The sequence below is a fragment of the Gorilla gorilla genome, chromosome 4, assembly GCF_029281585.2.
Source record: "Gorilla gorilla gorilla isolate KB3781 chromosome 4, NHGRI_mGorGor1-v2.1_pri, whole genome shotgun sequence".
Lineage (NCBI taxonomy): Eukaryota > Metazoa > Chordata > Mammalia > Primates > Hominidae > Gorilla > Gorilla gorilla.
The window spans coordinates 10540705-10557923 of NC_073228.2; the positions used below are offsets into that span (position 1 = coordinate 10540705).

At 59.3% G+C, this 17219-nt stretch overlaps 1 protein-coding gene across 7 annotated transcripts in view; it reads right to left on the bottom strand.

Moving 5' to 3' along the window:
- Positions 1-17210, bottom strand: part of BAHCC1 (BAH domain and coiled-coil containing 1) — a 76061-nt gene extending 58851 nt beyond the window's left edge. For 4 of the 7 annotated variants that reach the window (XM_063706001.1, XM_063706002.1, XM_055389454.2 and 1 more), the window contains exons 1-2: positions 13952-14124; positions 9690-10073 (exon numbers count right to left, since the gene is read on the bottom strand). In XM_063706001.1, coding sequence (XP_063562071.1) covers positions 9690-9867 — 178 coding nt within the window. In that variant the 5' untranslated portion in view covers positions 9868-10073; positions 13952-14124. Of the gene's footprint in view, positions 1-9689; positions 10074-10285; positions 10364-10840; positions 11800-13951; positions 14125-17103 lie in introns of those variants that run through there. The other 3 variants (XM_063705999.1, XM_063706000.1, XM_055389453.2) reach the window with 3 other exon arrangements.
- Positions 17211-17219: the final 9 nt, after the last annotated feature.

The following is a 17219-nucleotide window of genomic DNA, read 5'->3' on the forward strand; positions in this document are numbered from 1 at the left end:
TCCCAATCCTAGCTGCACCCCCACAACCCCGCGTGGACAATCAGGGAGTCGCCTCACAGCCCCAGCCAGGGCCACGAGATGAAAAGGAACTGGCCCCCACCCTGAGCCCGCTCCTGGCCCTCCAGAACCCTCCTTCACAGCTGTGGGCTGCCTCCCTCCATTCACACGCACTTCCCCCCTTCCCCAGGCCACTCAGCCGGCGCAGCTCCAGCCTTTGGGGGACAGGAGCCCCACCCGCACTTCTGTCTCCCACCACCTCGTGCGGCGCTAATCAGGAGAGGACAGCGCCATCTGCCAATCCCCTGGGCTCTGACACCCTTTAAGGTGTAGCGCACACAGCCTCAGGAGCCGCCATGACAACTGAAGATGCTACACGAAGGCCAGGGGATGCTGCCATGTCCCCCAGGCAGGTGCCCACGCAGCCTGTGGCCCCACGCCATGGTCCAGTGTGGGGGGAACACCTTGATTTTTAATAAAGAGACCAGAGACCCTGGCTGGGCCTCTCACCACTGCCACCTCCTTAGTTTTCCCAGAGTTAACCGTTCATCTTTTCCAGTGTGGGGGGGAAATCCTAGGGGAAAAGCAGAGCTCTTCACACCCACACATGCGTGCCTGTGCGCGTCACCTGAGCGTGGATGGGCACTTATGCACTGGGGCAGGAGACGGAGGCCAGCGTGGCTCAGCCCAGCTCTGGGGATAGGAAGGGACAGAACATTTCCACCCCCAGACTCAGGAGCCTGCAGTCTCCCAGGAAAGGTGGCTGATATCAGGGGAAAGGCACTGGCCCCAAGCAAGCCAGCCAGCGGGGCTGGGCAGGGGCTGCTGCCAGGCTCTGTGGGACAGACCCAGGTGGGTGGTCAGGGCTGGGAGGTCATAGAAGGGGACAAGAAGGGCTGCAGGCCCAGGAGATGCTGCTGCCAAGAACAGCTCAGCTGGTGTGGGGCATGGAGGAAAGGAGAGGTGGGCATGGAGCAGTCGGGGACCCCTCTCCACTTAGGCAGAGTCACGCGGGGGCTCTGAGAGGATGTGACGCCGGGATCAGAACTCCAGGGTGGCAGGGGCAGGCACTGGGGATTGTAGAAGCTGCCCAAGCAAAGGGCCAAGCAGGGGTAGGCCCCAGGAGGGGCAGGGCACGGTGGGCAGAGACAGTACTGAGGGCAGCTGAGAGGTGGGGGTGCAGGGTGGGAGCCTGGGGGGTGGGAGGCAGGTGGGGCCTGGGGTAGCCGAACATCTAGGAACCTCTAGGACCCCAGGCGCAGAGGCCTGGGGTGGAGGCGGCCACACAGGACAGGAAGCAGTGCCCCATGCAGGCAGCGGCTTCCAGGACAACCAGACAGCCTCAGGGCAGGCCCGGGACCAGACCTGGCCCCGAGGCATTCGCCACGCAGTGGAATTGATCTTGACGGGAATGTCCTCCTGCCGAGCAAGAGCTCAGGAAAGGGCAAGGCCAAGTTCAGCTGGAGCCGGAGGACAGGGTCCACAGCTACACAGGGGCAGCAGGAGGAAGGGGGCCGGGGAAGGCGCTGAAGGGAGGCTGAGCCACAGAGGGTCATGTGGATCTGGGGCTCTGCTCCCTCCTGCAGGTGGCCAGGAACCAGGAGCCAGGAGACGGAGGATGGAGCAGGTGGGGAGGACGTAGGCAGCAGACAGGTGCCCGTGCCAGTCACTAAGCAGCCTGGCTTTCCCAGGGGCCACTGGAGTGGGACTCCTTGTGGGCCAGTTGTGAACAGTGTGAGTGTGTGAGTGTGCAGGTGAACACCTGCCTCATGGTGTGAGCACACAGGAGCAGGTGTATGTTGCCACATCTGTGAGTGTGAGCAGCTGTGAGCTTGGTCAGTGAACCTGTGGCTAGACCCCGCTGGGATATCCTTACTGGGGTCTGCAGAGTGGACCTCACCCAAGAGGGGGCCACAACTCTATGTCCACAGAGCCAGGAAACCCCTGCCAGGCGGCAATGTCTGTTCATGCCCGAGGGGGGCACCTGCCCCACAGCGCAGCCACTTCTCCCACCCACCATGGCACCCCCATCCTGGGCTCAGGTCTCTTGGGTCTCCGGTCTGGGCATCCCCCATCTCTTCTTCCCTGGATCTGCTCACTCTCACCCATGCCATGTGTAAGAACAGGAGGGGCCCCTGGTTGAGAAGTCTCAGGGGAAGAAAGCAAAGCTTCAACCGTGCTCCAAGGACCAGAGAGAGAGGGAGTCGCACTGAGACCTGACTTCCCTTGAAGACGCCAGCAGGCTGGTTTCTTTCTTACTTAATATGGCTAAGGCTTCTCTTTTTTGGTGGGGTACCCCAAGAAGGCACTGCCCCCCAATGTCACCCTCCGCTTCAGGGAGCCCAGCCTGCTGCTCAGAGGACCCTATTGGAAGCACACCCATCTCCCATTTCTGGAAATTTCCACTGGAAAACCATGTCCCTGCACTGAGCTGGGGCAAGGGGCTGCTCTGCCGTTCCTCACAGTTCCAAGTGACAGTGGGTCTCCCACAGACCCCGGAGAGGGGCAGCACTTCCGGCCAGCCTCAGAGTCCCCACATCTCAAGACACTGGACTTTTTCTTGGGGGATCCTAGGGGAGAGAAGGGAAGGCAAGAACCCAGCCCACCTGTTTGTCCCTCCCTTCCTCGCCACAGCAGGTCAGAATGAAAAAAACCCACTTCCTGGCTGATCGGATCTGGAACCTAATCGTGTGGACAGCTGCAGCATGCCAGCCCGGCTGGCTCGCAGCTTGGGCGCTGGACGCCTCCCCACCAGACCCGAGGCTCGCTGCAAACCCCGCGCCGACCTCATAACCAGGACCTGGGCACCGCCTGCCCCCAGCGCCTGCCACCACATCCCCTCAGCGCACACCTAGCGCCCACCATCCCTGGATTCTCCCGCGGCAGCTGCTCTGGGGCCACGGGAGGCAGTAATATTATAGATTACAACAAACAGGGGCAGCCCACTGACAAATAGGCCTGCGTGAGCGAAACGGTATATTATCCCATAAAAACGTCAGCGGGCGGAGCGGCGGAGCCGGAGCGGAGTGCGGTCCCACGCCCGAGGCCCTTCCAGGCCCCATCCTTTGCAGAAGGGCCTGGGCTGCGGGTGATTTTCCAGACACTGCACGCTGGCTCTGATGCTGTTTTTTTTGCTTGTTACGCTGTGTCTTCGGTGAGAGGAAATGAGGTCCCAGAGGTTAATGGGGACCGGGGAACCCCAGGGAAGCCGTTCCCAGGTGGGCGGGGAGCGGGGGCTGGGAGGGGGAATGCAGAGCAAGTAACCCACCTACCCAACAGACAGGAGCGTGCTCTGAGTCCAAGCCCATTCACAGCACGTCTGCGAGGTGGGGGACTCAAGGGGAGGCCATCTCCCCTCAAGGAGGCTGTCCAGGAGCCGAGGGTTTCGGACCCTCCCCTGGACAGGCCAGGACGAGCCTGCCTCCCTCCTCAGGGGAACAAGGCAGTGCCTGTCTTGAGGGAGGGCTTCTTTTTGGAAACCTGTCATTCAGGATGAACCCATTAAGAAGGCAGGCAGCTTCTGTTGTTTGAGGGTGTCAGGAGGGCAAGGGGGCACCCCAAAGGCTGGGCGGTATTTTCTCGAGGGACTCCCTAGGCAGAGGCTGGCCCCGCTGCTACCCAGGAGGAGTCCCTGTATCGCTTCCACAGCAGCTGATGGGCAACCAGGCCCCTCTGAGAAGGCCACTCCAAAAGAGGGCATATGCCATGTACCGAGCTCAAGGGGTTGGGGGAGACTCTCCGGTGGGGCTTTGGCCATGACAATCACAGTAGCTGCCTCACAGGATCCAGAGGGCAGAGGACAGAGGACAGGTCCCATTTGTTATGGGCCTATATTCAGGTATTTATGGTAGGGAGGAAGCCAGACCGGAGGGCCCAGAAGCCTCTTCCAGAAGGAAGGGTAGGGGGGCACGATGGAGCAAGGCTTTCTTCCACCAGGAAAGTATTTATTCCCAGCGGCACTGGCTGAACTCTATCTGTGCTTGGGAATTCCCAGCCCAGGGACATGGACAGTCTCGGGCTCAGACCCTGGAACTAGATCAGGGTATTCTGGGAAATGTAGTCCTTTGGGAGTTAGAAGGCCCTGCCAGGATTGGGGGCGGGGGGAGGCAGATTGAGTTAAGAAACAGCCAAGGAAGAGGAGGGAGTAAAGGGAGTTACCCTTACTCCAACCCCAGGGTGGATGTTTAAAACTCCTCGGAAGTGGCTATATATAAACATCTGCTGCCTCAAAAGACACCAGAGGCCGGGCACGGTGGCTCACGCCTGTAATCCTAGCACTTTGGGAGGCCGAGGTGGGCAGATTGCTTGAGCTCAGGAGTTCAAGACCAGCATGGGAAACATGGTGAAACCCTGTCTCTACTAAAAATACAAAAAATCAGGTCGTGGTGGTACACGCCTGTAATCCCAGCTACTTGGGAGACTGAGGCATGAGAATGGCTTGAACCAGAGAGGCAGAGGTTGCAGTGAGGCAGTGAGCTGAGATTGTGCCACTGCACTCCAGCCTGGCAGACAGAGCCAGACTGTCTCAAAAAACAAAAACAAAACAAAAACAAAAACAAAACACACCAGACAATGCTACTATTCTAGCCTCAGATCATATCCACAGTGGCTTTTCTGGTCAAGTAGTTCTGGGGACTCTTATTTTTGTGGGGAGACCTAAAAAGTCCGCAGAGAGAAGGCACCCCAACCAAACCACCCAGGATGAAAGCAGCATTCAGTGATTCCCCACGACTGTTCTCCGGCCCCTGCCTCCAGACACACAGAGAGAAGGAGAACAAAGGTGCCCGCCAGGGGACAGAGGTGCTACCCGCCACGCCTCAGCCTCCAGGAGAGACTGCAGCTGTCCCAGGCACTCGCACATTATTTATGCTCACAGCCAGCTCTGATGACATATGTAAGTTGACAGCGAACATCCTATCAACTTGCTGGAGTGTATCCTGATTGTTAAAACACTCTTAAAGGTGTACAATCATTTATCAAATTAAAATAGCCGTGCCTTGCCAGTTCTTTTTCTGCCTTCCTGGATGGAACCCCCAATAGTCTCCATCCTCCTCCAGCCTCCTGGGTAATCTGCCCTTGCACCCAGGCCCTGCTCCTCAGGGGACAATGACCCTGCTGCCAGGAGCCCCAGCCTCGGCATCCCCTCCCCACTCTGGCCCACGCCAGGGCAAGACCACTAATCGCCAAGAAGTGACAAACGCCAGAAGCCCCACCAATTAAATTTAAACTCATGCAAAGCTCAGTGGCTAGTAAATTATTATTTTTATTAGCTTGAACCAAGTTCCCGTAAGAGAGAAAGTCAACTTGCTCCCATGAATGGCTCTTGTATAATTTATTTAACTCTGTGCTCTTTGCCAAAGCCTGGAATATTTTTAGCTCGTTCTGTTGTTGGATTTGGCTTTTTTATGTGTGTTTCTGAGGGGTATTTTTAGCCTCATCCATGTTATTCTAACAGCCTCCTATGCATTTTGTCCTGTCTGTGGGGGCTGTTGAACCCTGTCTCACAGGGAGATGAGGGAAGATTTCTAAGAATAACCGGGGAACGTTTGGGGGGACGCGCATTTTCCAGGGGAGATGTGCTATTTGCACAACGCCGTTCTCTGCCTGGCTCACTAATTTGCCTTATTACTCACGTGACCTGGATATTCCTACAGAAAGCGCGGCGGCTCCGTACCGGGATAATCAGACGTGGTGGCAGCACGAGCCCCACTGGGGGAAACCCACATTCCAAACAGGGCTTCGGCGGGGCGGGCGTGGCGGGCCACCGCCGCCGGTCCACGCGGCCCCACATTCCCGGATTCCCGTAGCTCCTTTGGGCTCGCGGCAACTTTGATGTCTAGCTCTGTCACTTATGGAGCAGGACGGGTGACGTCTTCGGAAAGTAACTCTTTTCACACCTACTTAATGTTGGTAACTGTTGCAGAAACACTCCATCGTGTCATGGAGTTAATGAGGTATTTAAGAAAATGTATTTTTTTCTTTACAAAAAAATATCACATGATGAGGGAGAGGAGCCTGTGATGGGGTCTTTTCACACTAGGAAATTATCTTTTTTTTTTCCTCTGCCAAGTTGGGGGTATTTTTTGGTTGTGTTTTTTGGTGTTTTCTTTTTCTTTTTTCTTTTGAGATTGGCGGTAGGAAGCACTTTTTCAGCAGGAAAGAAGTAGTTTGCAGTTCTCCCACCAGAAGGAGCTTTCGCCTTTCTCCCACAACCACCCCAGGCTCAGAGCACCTGGTTTCCCAGGCTCCAGCAATTTACACCCCAAAGAAGACAAGAGAAGGGGCGGGAGGGGAATCTGAGCAGATTATTGAAACCAAGATGAGAAATAGTGCCTTGGTGGAGCCCTGGCCCCTGGAGAGGGGAGGCGTACAGACCAGGACAGGAGCGGGCCCAGCCAGAAGCCAGGAGGACGGGGGCTGTCTATGTGGGCCTCTCCCCAGGCCGGGGCTGCCTCCGATCACACACACACTCCCAGCAGAGGCGCCAGCCCCAGTGGCTCCAGGCAGTAGCACTGATGAAAAATCTTGGGTTGGTTCTTGTTGCTTTCTCTTTTTTCCCCCCTAGATTTCACAGCTTTGCCTCCGGACCATCTGTATTAGAGACAAAATCTAACACTGAACTAAAAATAATGATTCCAAACATTTTAATTGCACCTTTTGGTGACAAGGTTACTGGAACAGCACTTTACCATAAAACCTACGGCCGAGTCTAAAGCTCCCAGCACTTTCATTTTTAGAAAAACAATGGAAGAAGCCTGGGAGCCCCATGTCCCCACCCATCAGGGCCCCTCAGACTGACATTTTGAGAGTGTTGGGTGGGGTTGGGGAAAGGCAGCCCAGGCAGCCAGTAGGAACAGCCTCAGTCCAGCCGGGGTGGCAGTGCCAGGCCAGACAGGCACAGGAAGAGCAGCCCAGCAAAAAGAGGCAGCCTCATGGAGGCCAGGGCCTCCATCCCCGATGGTTGGATTCTACTCCCAGACAGGCAGGAAGAATCCGGGTCAATTTTCCTTTCCAAGGGGCAGTCAGCAGAGGGAGGGGCGGGCTGGCTGCAGCTGTGGCCTGCGGACTGAGGCCATCCAGGAAAATGGGAAGCAAGGCAGCCAAACCGGCCATTTGGAAGTCCGCACACGAGACGCAAAAAAATTGTTTAACTTAATTATGCTTTTTTCTCTCTAAACTAGATCATATATAGACACAGACCAAAGCAAAGTGATCTGGGGTATAATTCTTTTTTTAAAAAAATACATGCAGCTAAATTTTAAAAACCAATACAATATTCTGGCTCTTAACAATTTCAAAAGGCTTTCTTTCAGCTACAGATGCTTCTAGCTGGATGTCTGCATGACCAAGTTGCCCATCACAAATGGGTTGAACATCTCCGAGCACAAGCGGTCTCTTCGGTCCGCAGGGGGGAGGAAATGGGGCCTCCAGGGACAGGGGACATATGACCCTTCAGACCCTGAAGGAGGCAGCCCCGAGGGGCCTCCAGCGCCCTCTAGAGCACCCTGCGCTTGGGGAGGCTGGGAGGACCTGGGATCAAGAAGAAGCAGGGAGGACACAGGCCAGGCCAGAGCCCAGAGCCGTTTCTCACAGCCCTCCGGGGCCTACACGCCAAGAACCACGTGGCCAAACTTAGAATGAGCAAGACAAAGGGCTAGGCCACCCGACCAGGCGCCCACCTACCCGGGTGCTGCCTAGACCTGGAAGTAAGGGCAGAAGGAAAAGAATGCAGCTGGCCTGGACCTGGCCAGGATGTGAGCTGGGGCATGGGGTCAGGGAGAGAGTGCTGACCTGACCTGATGGGGAATTTGGCCTGGCCTCCCGGAGGGGACAGCCCCAGCCTGCCTGTGCACCAACATGCAAGTCTCAGTGTCAGGGGCCCCTGTCTCTGTCGTGCTGTTACTTGCCAGGCTGGAGGGCACGGCACAGTGGAGGTGGGGTGCACACAATCCCCCTACCCCGGGTGGGGGCCACCAGCCTTCAGCCAGAAGAAGGGCTGGTGGGGAGGCTAGCGAGCTGTCCCTTCTGCCAGGGCGGCCCCAGCCTCAGCACCCCGTGCACCTGAGCCGGGTGGGCAGCAGCTCCCATGCAGGGGCAGGAAGACAAGCTTGATAACCACAGGGACAGCAGAAGAGATATTTTTAAATCACCCATCGCTCAGGCAAGTGCTTTTTCTCCTTCTCTTTCCAGTTACAAATCTAGAGAAGAAAAAAGAAAGGGAGAAAAAGAAGGAAAGGCAACAGAGAGAAAAGGGCAGCTTCGCCAAAGGCCCAGGCAGGGAGGGAAGCGGGTGTGGGCCAACCCGGGAAGTGCTGGGGAGACCCCTCCACTGGGCGGCTCCCCCATTCCAATCTCCTGGCGCTGCAAATGCTGGAAGCCCGTTAGCAATTAAGCAATTTCGAGTTTGTTTTTTTCTAGGAAATGTACGTTTTTCTTTGAGTGCCCTCCCTTCTTCCGACGTTTTCCCTTCTAGCCCCGTCTCTGCCATCCGTTTTAATCCACACACTAATTGTAATCCCATTAAAGCAGATATAATTTTATTAGTATTCACAGTTCATCAAGCTACCAATAATAACTGTTACTGCCAATTTTTTTTTAAAAGCGACAAACATTTCTAATGTTTAGAACAAACTGTAAACAAAAGCCACCCATGTACCAGGGTGACCCGGCGGGTCCCTAGCGCAGCCCTGCGCGCTTCCCCCGAATCTACCCGCGCCGCCTGGTGACCTCCAGGGCTTCAGGCGTGGTAGCTGCCCCTTCCCTGACCTCCCTCGACACTCATATCAAAGCCACCGGGAAGAGGGCTGCCCTGGAGGCCTGGGCCCGCTCTGCCAAGGACTGATCCTCTCGGGCAGGGAGTCCAAGGGGACCGCCCGAGAGGATCCGTCCCTGCGAGGCCCAGCACGGGCGCCCCACGCTCTCCTCTTGGAGCAAATCCACCTCGCTCTCCTCTTGGAGCAAATCCGCCGCACTCTCGCCTGCACCGAAATCCTGAGCGCCGCCCCGCGCCACCCCCAGCCCGCGCCCGCGCTGCCCTCCTCCCCGGGCCGCAGGCTGAGAGGCTGGGCCGCACTCTGGCCACGCTTTGTCCGGCTTTAGCGGGATACCAGAGGCACTCGTTAAGGCAAATGCATCCCTGCAAACCCATTCTCGCCCTGACACTTCAAGGCTTTATATAGAAACAGGATTTGCTCGTCTTACACCAGCAGTCCCTATTAACGCTCGCCCGGCGCACACACCACTCTAATCCGCGAGGCCGCGGCGTACCCTGGTCCCCTCCCCCCGCCACAACAGCCGTTTTGTTTCCGCAGAAAGCGCCTCGTTGTCCCAGCCCCGGAACGTCTTAGGGAGGTGAATGCAGAATGCAGAAAAGAGGTTTCCGTGGAATTTAGATCTGCATGAGGGGGCGGGGGAGGGTGGCGAGGCGCGGAAAGACTTTAATTTCAGCCGGCTCCGGGGCTGCCCCTCCGAGACCCCCGGGGGAGGGTGGCCAGGGAAGGGCCTCTCTAAGCCGCGGCGACGCAGCTTGGGGGGCTGGCGGGACGCGCGGCCTCGCTCAGCGCCCAGGCAGCCACCGCGGCCGGGGCCGGGAAATGAAACCAAAGCTTCTCTGCTCCCGGGAGCGGAGGGGTGGGCGCCCTGTTCCGCTCTCGAACGCTCCCGTCCCGCGCCCGCCCCGGCCGAGCACTGACCTGTGTGCGAAGCCATGGGCAACGGCGACGGGAAGTACTTTCCCGGCTGGAAGTGTGCGGGGGGCTGCGCGGCGGGCCCAGCCGGGGCGAGACGCGCGGCGGCAGCGGCGCTGCGGTGGCCCAGGCTCCCGCGCTCCGACAGCAGATGCGGCGGCGGCGCAAAGTCGCGGCCATCCATGCCGGGCCCCGGCCCCGGTCCGCCGCCGCTTCCTCGGAGCAGCGCGGCCGGGGCCCGGGGGCGGCTCGGCGCGCGGGCGGCGCAGAGGCGGCGGCGTCCGGGGTCACAGGCGGTGGTGGCGGCGGGGCCGGTCAGCACGCGGGAGGACTGGGCTTCTCGGCGGGCGGCCGCGCACCGAGCCAGCGGCCGCTGTGCGGGTCCATGGTCTGTGGAGGCAAAAGCAGAGGAGACACGGGTGACTGGGGGGCTCGGCTCGCCCGGGGGTCCCCGCCCCGCCCGCTCACCCACTCCCCCCACCCCCCACCCCCGCCGGCCCGAGCGAGCGGCGGCCAGGCCGGGTGGCGGGACCGGGGCGCTCGGTGTCTCCCCGCCGCACGCGCGCGCAGCCCAGCACCCGGGGCCCCGCGCGCGCACGCACCGTCCCGGCCACGCTTGGCCCGGGGCAGCCGGGGGAACCCAGCCGCACTGCTCGCCGCCTCCCGTTCTCGTCCCCGCGGGTCCCGCTTAGCCTGCAGCTAAGAGGCTGCTGGCTCTGCTGGGTGATAAAAACCCAAATCTGCGAAGCCATCACGCACACTCGCGCACACACACACACACACTCACACGCACACCCTCTCCCCTCCCCCGCTGCCCAAAGGTGTCTCGGAGGAAAAGGCCTGGGGTCCACACTAGCTCTCGCCCTCTCCCCACCTCATGCCGAGGTCCAGCTTTTACTGCATTCCGCTTAACCGAATAACCATGCTAATTAAGCGAGTAATTTTATTGATTGTAACTCAAGAGTTTTTTTTTTTTAATAACCTTCCTTTTCTCCCCACTCCCATCCCCCTCATGCATCTTTCGGCCCATTCTTCTGAATCCACCGTGGTCCCCCCTCCCCAGCCCCAGCGGGACCAGCTCCTGTCCCCAGCATCGCGCTAGGACCCCAGGCCGGCTCCTCAGAGCCCCGGGGGCCCGCAACCGCCACCGGCATCACCTGGGCCGCCACGCCGCAGTGCCCGGCCTGCTGTCCCGGAGCCGGGAGCTTCCTGTTGAGGCTGTAACAATCACCCCGCCCCCCAATCAAATTCGCCCAGGATCTTCCTCTGCGGATTGGGGGCTTGGGGGTGTGTGGGGGGGATGCTTTCAGAGTCAGAATGCTCTCTCTCAACGGCCCAAATCGGCCCTGGGATTTCTTCCTTCAGCGCCTGCCGGGGACCGCGAGCAGAGACCGGTCTCTGCATGGCCGGGCGGCCTGGGTACGCGGGGTCTGCGGCGCCCAGCTCGGCCCTCTAGCCGGGGAAGGTGGGCCCGGCCCAGCACAACCTTCTGCCAGCAGACCCTGCCCGGACCTCCGGCCACCTAAAATAACCCTCACCTCCATTTTCTTCCACCCCCTCCCAACGCGGAGCATCCACTCAGGCGAAATTGGGGACAATTTCAGACTCTGGGTGCGAAGGGTCGGAGCCAGTGATAGAAGCTGCGTGCACCACCGTGCTCCCAGGCGTCCCTCCGAAGGCGCTCCCTGGACGCACTTCACTTATTACTCCTCATCTTCTAAATACGTATTGTTTTAATGTTTATCACCTCCAACAAAAGGGAGATGGATAGACTTGATATTCCTAATTAGGAACTTCGCAGAAAACCTTGTGTTTTTGTAGCCATTCCACCATGACAACAAAGCGATTAAGATGTTTTCCATCTACTGAATACCTTTTTAAATTGCGATATTTTATGGTCCGGGTTCTAAAACGTCTTATTTGCAGACTATTTTGTGTCTGATTTAATCTATAACCGAAAACATAATGTATTAAGTGAATACATATTTGCTCAGCTGATAACCTTTTTTAATATTTATTCGGAAAGCTTTTGCATTGTAAATAAATGGGTCTACACAAAGAGTTCTCTTTGTCTGGCAACTACATACAAAGGCGTTTGGGGCTCCCTTCCCTCTGGGGATCGCCAGCTCTCTTCCCGGGTCTAACAAATAGCTCGGCTCCCAAGCCCCGATCCCGGCCTGCAAAGCGAGCGCCCGGCCGCCAGGGCCCGGAGAGTGCTCTGGCGAGGGGGCTGCGAGCGCCGGGGTCAGGGGAGGGGCTGCCCGGGCTGGACTAGGGACGTGGGGGCCCCCAGCCCCGGCCGGCGCCTCCCGAGCCCCGGAGGGCGCCGGGCGGGACAAAGGGAAAGAAGGAAAGGGAGGGAGGTCAGAAACCTGCAGCTTCAAAGGCGCCGAAGGCCGGAGAGGGGCCGGGGGCTGCGCACGCGGGGGTGCCAGGCTTCCTGGCGGCCTCCAGGGAGTCGTGTGTGCTGTGCTTTTGTTTTGTGGTTGTTTTTTTTTTTTTTTTTTTCTCTCCAATGAGAAATTTCAAAGTTGAGAAAGCGCGAGCTGCCGGCGATTCTCGGGACGCGGGCTCGGCTACGAAGCAACAATTTTAATCTCCCACCCCCTGCGGGCGGATCGCAGGCCCGATTGTTCCTTTCTCACCAGCCTGCTCGACTTTTTAAGCAAACAGGAGGTGGATTACTGTCGCCTGCCTGCGCTGCCACGGCTCTGACCGGATTGGAGAGAGCTTTTCTTTGTGTTCTCTCCTCCCGGGGAAAGGCCGCGCCGCGCCTCCGCGTCTGCCCGCGCCGGGCTTCGGGGGCCTGGGGAGCCTGAGGCGGCCAGGAAGCGGGGCGAGGAAGGGCGGCCACACGGCCCGAGCTGGGAGCCCCACAGTCCCGCAGCGGCGACGCCGCCACCCGCCGAGTGCCGAGGCCCGGGGCCCACTCCCAGCCCAGCTCCAGGAGAGGCCGCGCCGGAGGACCGCGAGGACGGCGCCGCAGCGCCAGGTCGGGCTGAGCTAAGGGAGGAAACGGAGCGAAAAGTGGCGGCGGGCAGAGGGCCCCGGGCGGGCGGAGAATCGCTGACGAGGGCATTTCGGGAGGAACTGAACCTAGGAGCACAGGGCTCCCTCCCGGGAAGGCAGGGCGTGACCCCGTAGCCGCCGGTCCCTCTTCCCGCGGCCCCAGGCGTGGCTGGCGCGCTCCAGGATCTGGGGCTTCTACAAGTTTGCTTTGTTTCCTGCTTTTGCATCTAAAAACCCGCTCTCTCCTCGCCCGCCTGCCGGAGACCAGGACTCTGGCCCGTCTGCCTCCCTCCGGCGTCGTCGCCGGGAGCGCGGGCGCGGTGGGGCCTGCAGGCCGGGCTGGGACCAGGCGCGCCCTGGGGCGCGAGTGGCTCGGCCGTCGCCGCAGAACCCGCTCCCTGCGAAACAGCCGCACCCGCTCCCTGGGAGAGTCATGAGAACTGGGGTCGCGCCTGACCCCCGCGCCCGAAGAAAACCAGCCCGCGGACCCCGCCACACGGCCCGTGACCCGAGCCCCGCGCGCCGTCCCGAACGCGCGCGGTGAAAACGCCCCGCTGCGCCGGCCTTGCTCGGCCCCCCTCCTCCACCCCCACTTCTCCGGAAAAAAAAAATTCTGAATTGGGAACGAAGACCCGAAAAACTCGCCGTGACCACTCCCCTCCCCGGCCCCTAGCTTCGGCCCGGAAGGCCCCTCAGGGCAGCGGCCGTGGGTACCACGACCCGGCCAGTTCCCCTCGCCGCGGACCGACCGGGCAGGGCCAACCCAGGACTGTTCCGGGGAGGGGAGCAGGGTAGGGGAGCGAATGTTGGGGTTCGTTCGTGGGTCACCCAGAACTGGGCGCACGCTGGCGGCGCCCGGACTTCGCCGACTGTCCGCCCGGTGCCACCCGCGCGGCTCGCGCCAGACGCAGCCTGGCGGTCCCTGTCCTGTCTCGAGTATTTGTTTTTAATGCTGGGTGTCGATCGAGACAACAAGCGCTCAGAGCAAAGCAAGGATGCATTACGGGGGTAATTTTAAACCGATCGATAAGATTTTTCAGAGAAAAAAAAATCGCTCATAGTCCATATTTTTTAAGAAAAAAAAAAAAGCCTCAACATTTTTACGGATTTTGTTAAAAGGGAAGATATATACTTCTTAACATCACAATCCTGAATTTCTTTTGCTAAAAAAAATGTAAAACCCCAAAGCCAGAATAAAAAAGAAAATAATAATAAAAATACAAAAACAAAAAAAAATGAAAGCAATTTCAGTTACTTACTGGAGGCTGTTTCCTGGATACAACTGAATGCAATACAATTAAATCAGTAAATGTGACTTTGTTTTGTATTCCTATTGGTATTTTCAATGTGCTGACTGTTGCACTGTAAATGCACCGCTTCCACAACAACGACTCTAGCGAGCCCATCCAGAGCGGCTCTCAAACCTGCAGCCTGGCGCGGCGAGCCACGGGCCCTGCATACTAATAAGCTCGTGCCACTCAGCCCGGAACAGCCAGCGCGCTGATTGGCCGCGCAGCCCTCCACGGCCGGGAGCTCGTGCCACTCATTCGGCGTAAACAGGCCTCCCAATAGGCTGGCGCCGGGCCAGGGAACTGCCAATCAGGAAGCAGCGGGGCTACTACCAAGCCCGATGGCGCCTAATTCAAGCCCGGCGACTGCGCAGCTCCTCTGCGCAGATCATTGCTGCTGAATGGGAATGTGGTGGCGCAGGGCGGGAGAGGGAGCTGGAGCGAGCGAGTGCGCGTGTCCCGGCGGAGGGGGAGGCGTAGACACAGACACAGACACACACACACATATATGTTGAATCCAGCAGGTCTAACGTTTGGCTTCTGCCGCACAGAAGGCCAAGGGAAGAAACACCACCACCCCTTAAAAGTAGCTGCTTTTTCTCCCTGGAATCTGTCTGGCAGGTGGCAGGTAGGCCAGACCTCCAAGCCCAGAGGCCTCCCCAGGTTGCCTGGCCCATCTACCACTCTGAGGCTGCTGCCTGCCCGGACCCGAGCTCGCGGATGCACGCACGCACGCCCGCTGCTTGGGCAGCAAAAGCTTTGAATAGCCCGTCCGGCTCTCTCCTCCCCATGACCTGGGGATCAGACCCTGGGAAGTGAGTTCTGAGTCTCCAGCCGTCTACATTACTGGCTCTCAATTTTATCTCCCTCTGCCACACTTTGCAACAGAGCACCTACTAAAATGAAAATCAGGGATTTATTGAGAAGATAAGGATTGCCCTTTCTTCATCTACACCTAGATTTAGAAAATATTTTCAGTTTGGTAATGGGGGAAGCGGGTATGGTGTGGTAAACCATGTATAGTATTTCTCAATGCTGCTCCCTGTCTGCCTATCTGCTAAATCGTCACTCCAACTAAAGCAAGCCACTGAACAATTTTTATCGTAATCAGATGCAAACCACTTCTAAAATATTCCGCAAACAAATATTTCTGTTAGAATTTGGTTTCCCACCCAAATGCTATTTATTCTCAGGGAGTCGAGGTGATGTCTTAGTGGCGATGGATACATTTATTTTTGCTCCTCTTTCTCCATGTGAATCTCTGCCTCCCCCTCTGGGGGAAAAAAGGATATTTAAACTAGGAGCCAACTGACAGATTCACACGCATTCGAAATTCTCCACCGTCTCATTCCGGCAGGGACACGAAAGAGTTAAACTCAAAGCCTGTTGTCTCTCTGATTCCCCGCCCCCACTCCCGCTCCCGCGGGACCGCTGGGATTGGTTGGCACTCCGCCAGCGGACTGTCCATCACCGAGTGTAAACAAGGCGCTGATTGGCTGTTGTCCAGTCCGCACTGGGCCTCCTGAAAAAAGCAATTACTGGCTCCGCGGTTTCAAGGCGGCCCAAGGCCGCTTGATGAAAGGAGATAAGCTGGGGACCGTTTCCAGGATCCCCGCGGGCCGACCGGGGCAGCCCGGGAGCCGAGGTGCGGCGGAGAGCCCGCGGATCAAAGGAATCTGGAGAGAAAGGGGAAGCGGGCGGCCGGCCTCGGCCGGCCTTCCCCCCCGCAGGCCACGCCGACCTGGGGTGGGGGGCTGCGGGCCGCGGGCGGGGACTCCGGGATTTCCCGCCTGCCTGAGTCGGGGCCTACGCCGGCGCCCGCTTCGGGCGGCTCGGCCGGGAGGGGAGCTCCGGAGAGCCCGGGGCTCACAGGTAAGCGCCGGCGCTCCGCGGGCCGGGCCGGGGACGCAGGACAAGGCGCGGGGCCCACCCCGGCTGGCTCGGGAGTGGCGGTCGCGCGGGCCCGGGTCCCGGCTCCGGCGTCTCCCGGCTCCGGCGGCCGAGACCCCCCGCGGCCGAGCCCCTGGCCAGGCCCCAGGCCGGCGCCTTCGGAAGCGACGTCTGGCGGGCCGCGGGGCCCGAGGGGGAGAGCCGGGAAGCGTAAATCCCCGAAGCGCGCGGAGATCCGATTAGCGCGCGGCTATTCATTAGGCTGGGGGCGATTGAATTAAGTCCCTGGGCGCGGTCGCCGGCTGGGGGTGTGTGGCGCCGACCCCCGGGCTCTTGCCGTGGCCTCGGGAGGCTGGAGCAGCGAGCAGCGGCCCCAGCGAGTGTGTCGGGGAACCGGGTGCCTCCGGGTCCCGGCCCCGCGGGTACAGGCGGAGGCTGCCCGCTTCCCGCGTACACCGAGGACGGCCGGCCCGGCTCCGGAGAAATGGCGCTTGAGAAAGGAGGGGAGGGGAAGGTTCCCGGACCCTGGGCAGGGACCGGTCGCCGGGGACCCGCGGAGCCCTCCGGGGATGGAGGAGGCGCGAGCTGGAAGCGGCGCGCGAGCCCGAGCGCGGGGCTAACACCGTGGGGCCCAGTCTCTCCTGGCTCGGGTAAGTGGACGCGCCCCGAGGCCCCGGGTCCACGCAGGGCGCCCCTCGCAGACGGCGCATTTGCTACTCTCCTAAGGAACCGAGTTCCCATCACTGCCTCCGATGAGCCTGTTTCCGGATCAGGAACCTTTTTCAAGTTAATTTTTAAAGCCTCATTTGAATTTTTTAATATAGGAAAATACGTATATGAGAAAAATCTTGGATGCAACAAAAAGAACACCGTGGCCACCCGTGGTGTCCCAGAAGTTGCTCTGAGCTCCTCGCGTCACCTGTAACCGCCCTGTGGGGGAACGGGAAGCCCCAAGCCCCTGGGAGTCCTGGTCCCCTCCAGAGTGTGGGAAGGACAGCCGCTGGAAAGGCCCCTCAGAGCCCCTAAACCAGCCTCCCCTCCCCCGTGGGCAGATTGTTTGAGGGTCCTGGAGCCTGAATGATGGGCCCTCGGCTTGCCCACCCCCATCCCCAGTCATCAATCACCATCTGAGAAATGCCCACTGCCAGGGACATGGGAGGGCAGAGGGTAGCTCGCGGGTGCGCGGCCCCTATCTCCTCAAGCTGGTTTAGACCCTTCTGGCTCAGCCTCACCAGACTCCTAGGATGAGCACTGGCTTCAAATCCCCCAAGTGCTGGTCCCTTCGTGTCCCCGAAAGAGGCTGCTCGTGTGCGCAAAGGCCCCGAGGCGTTGAGTGCGCCTTCCAGGG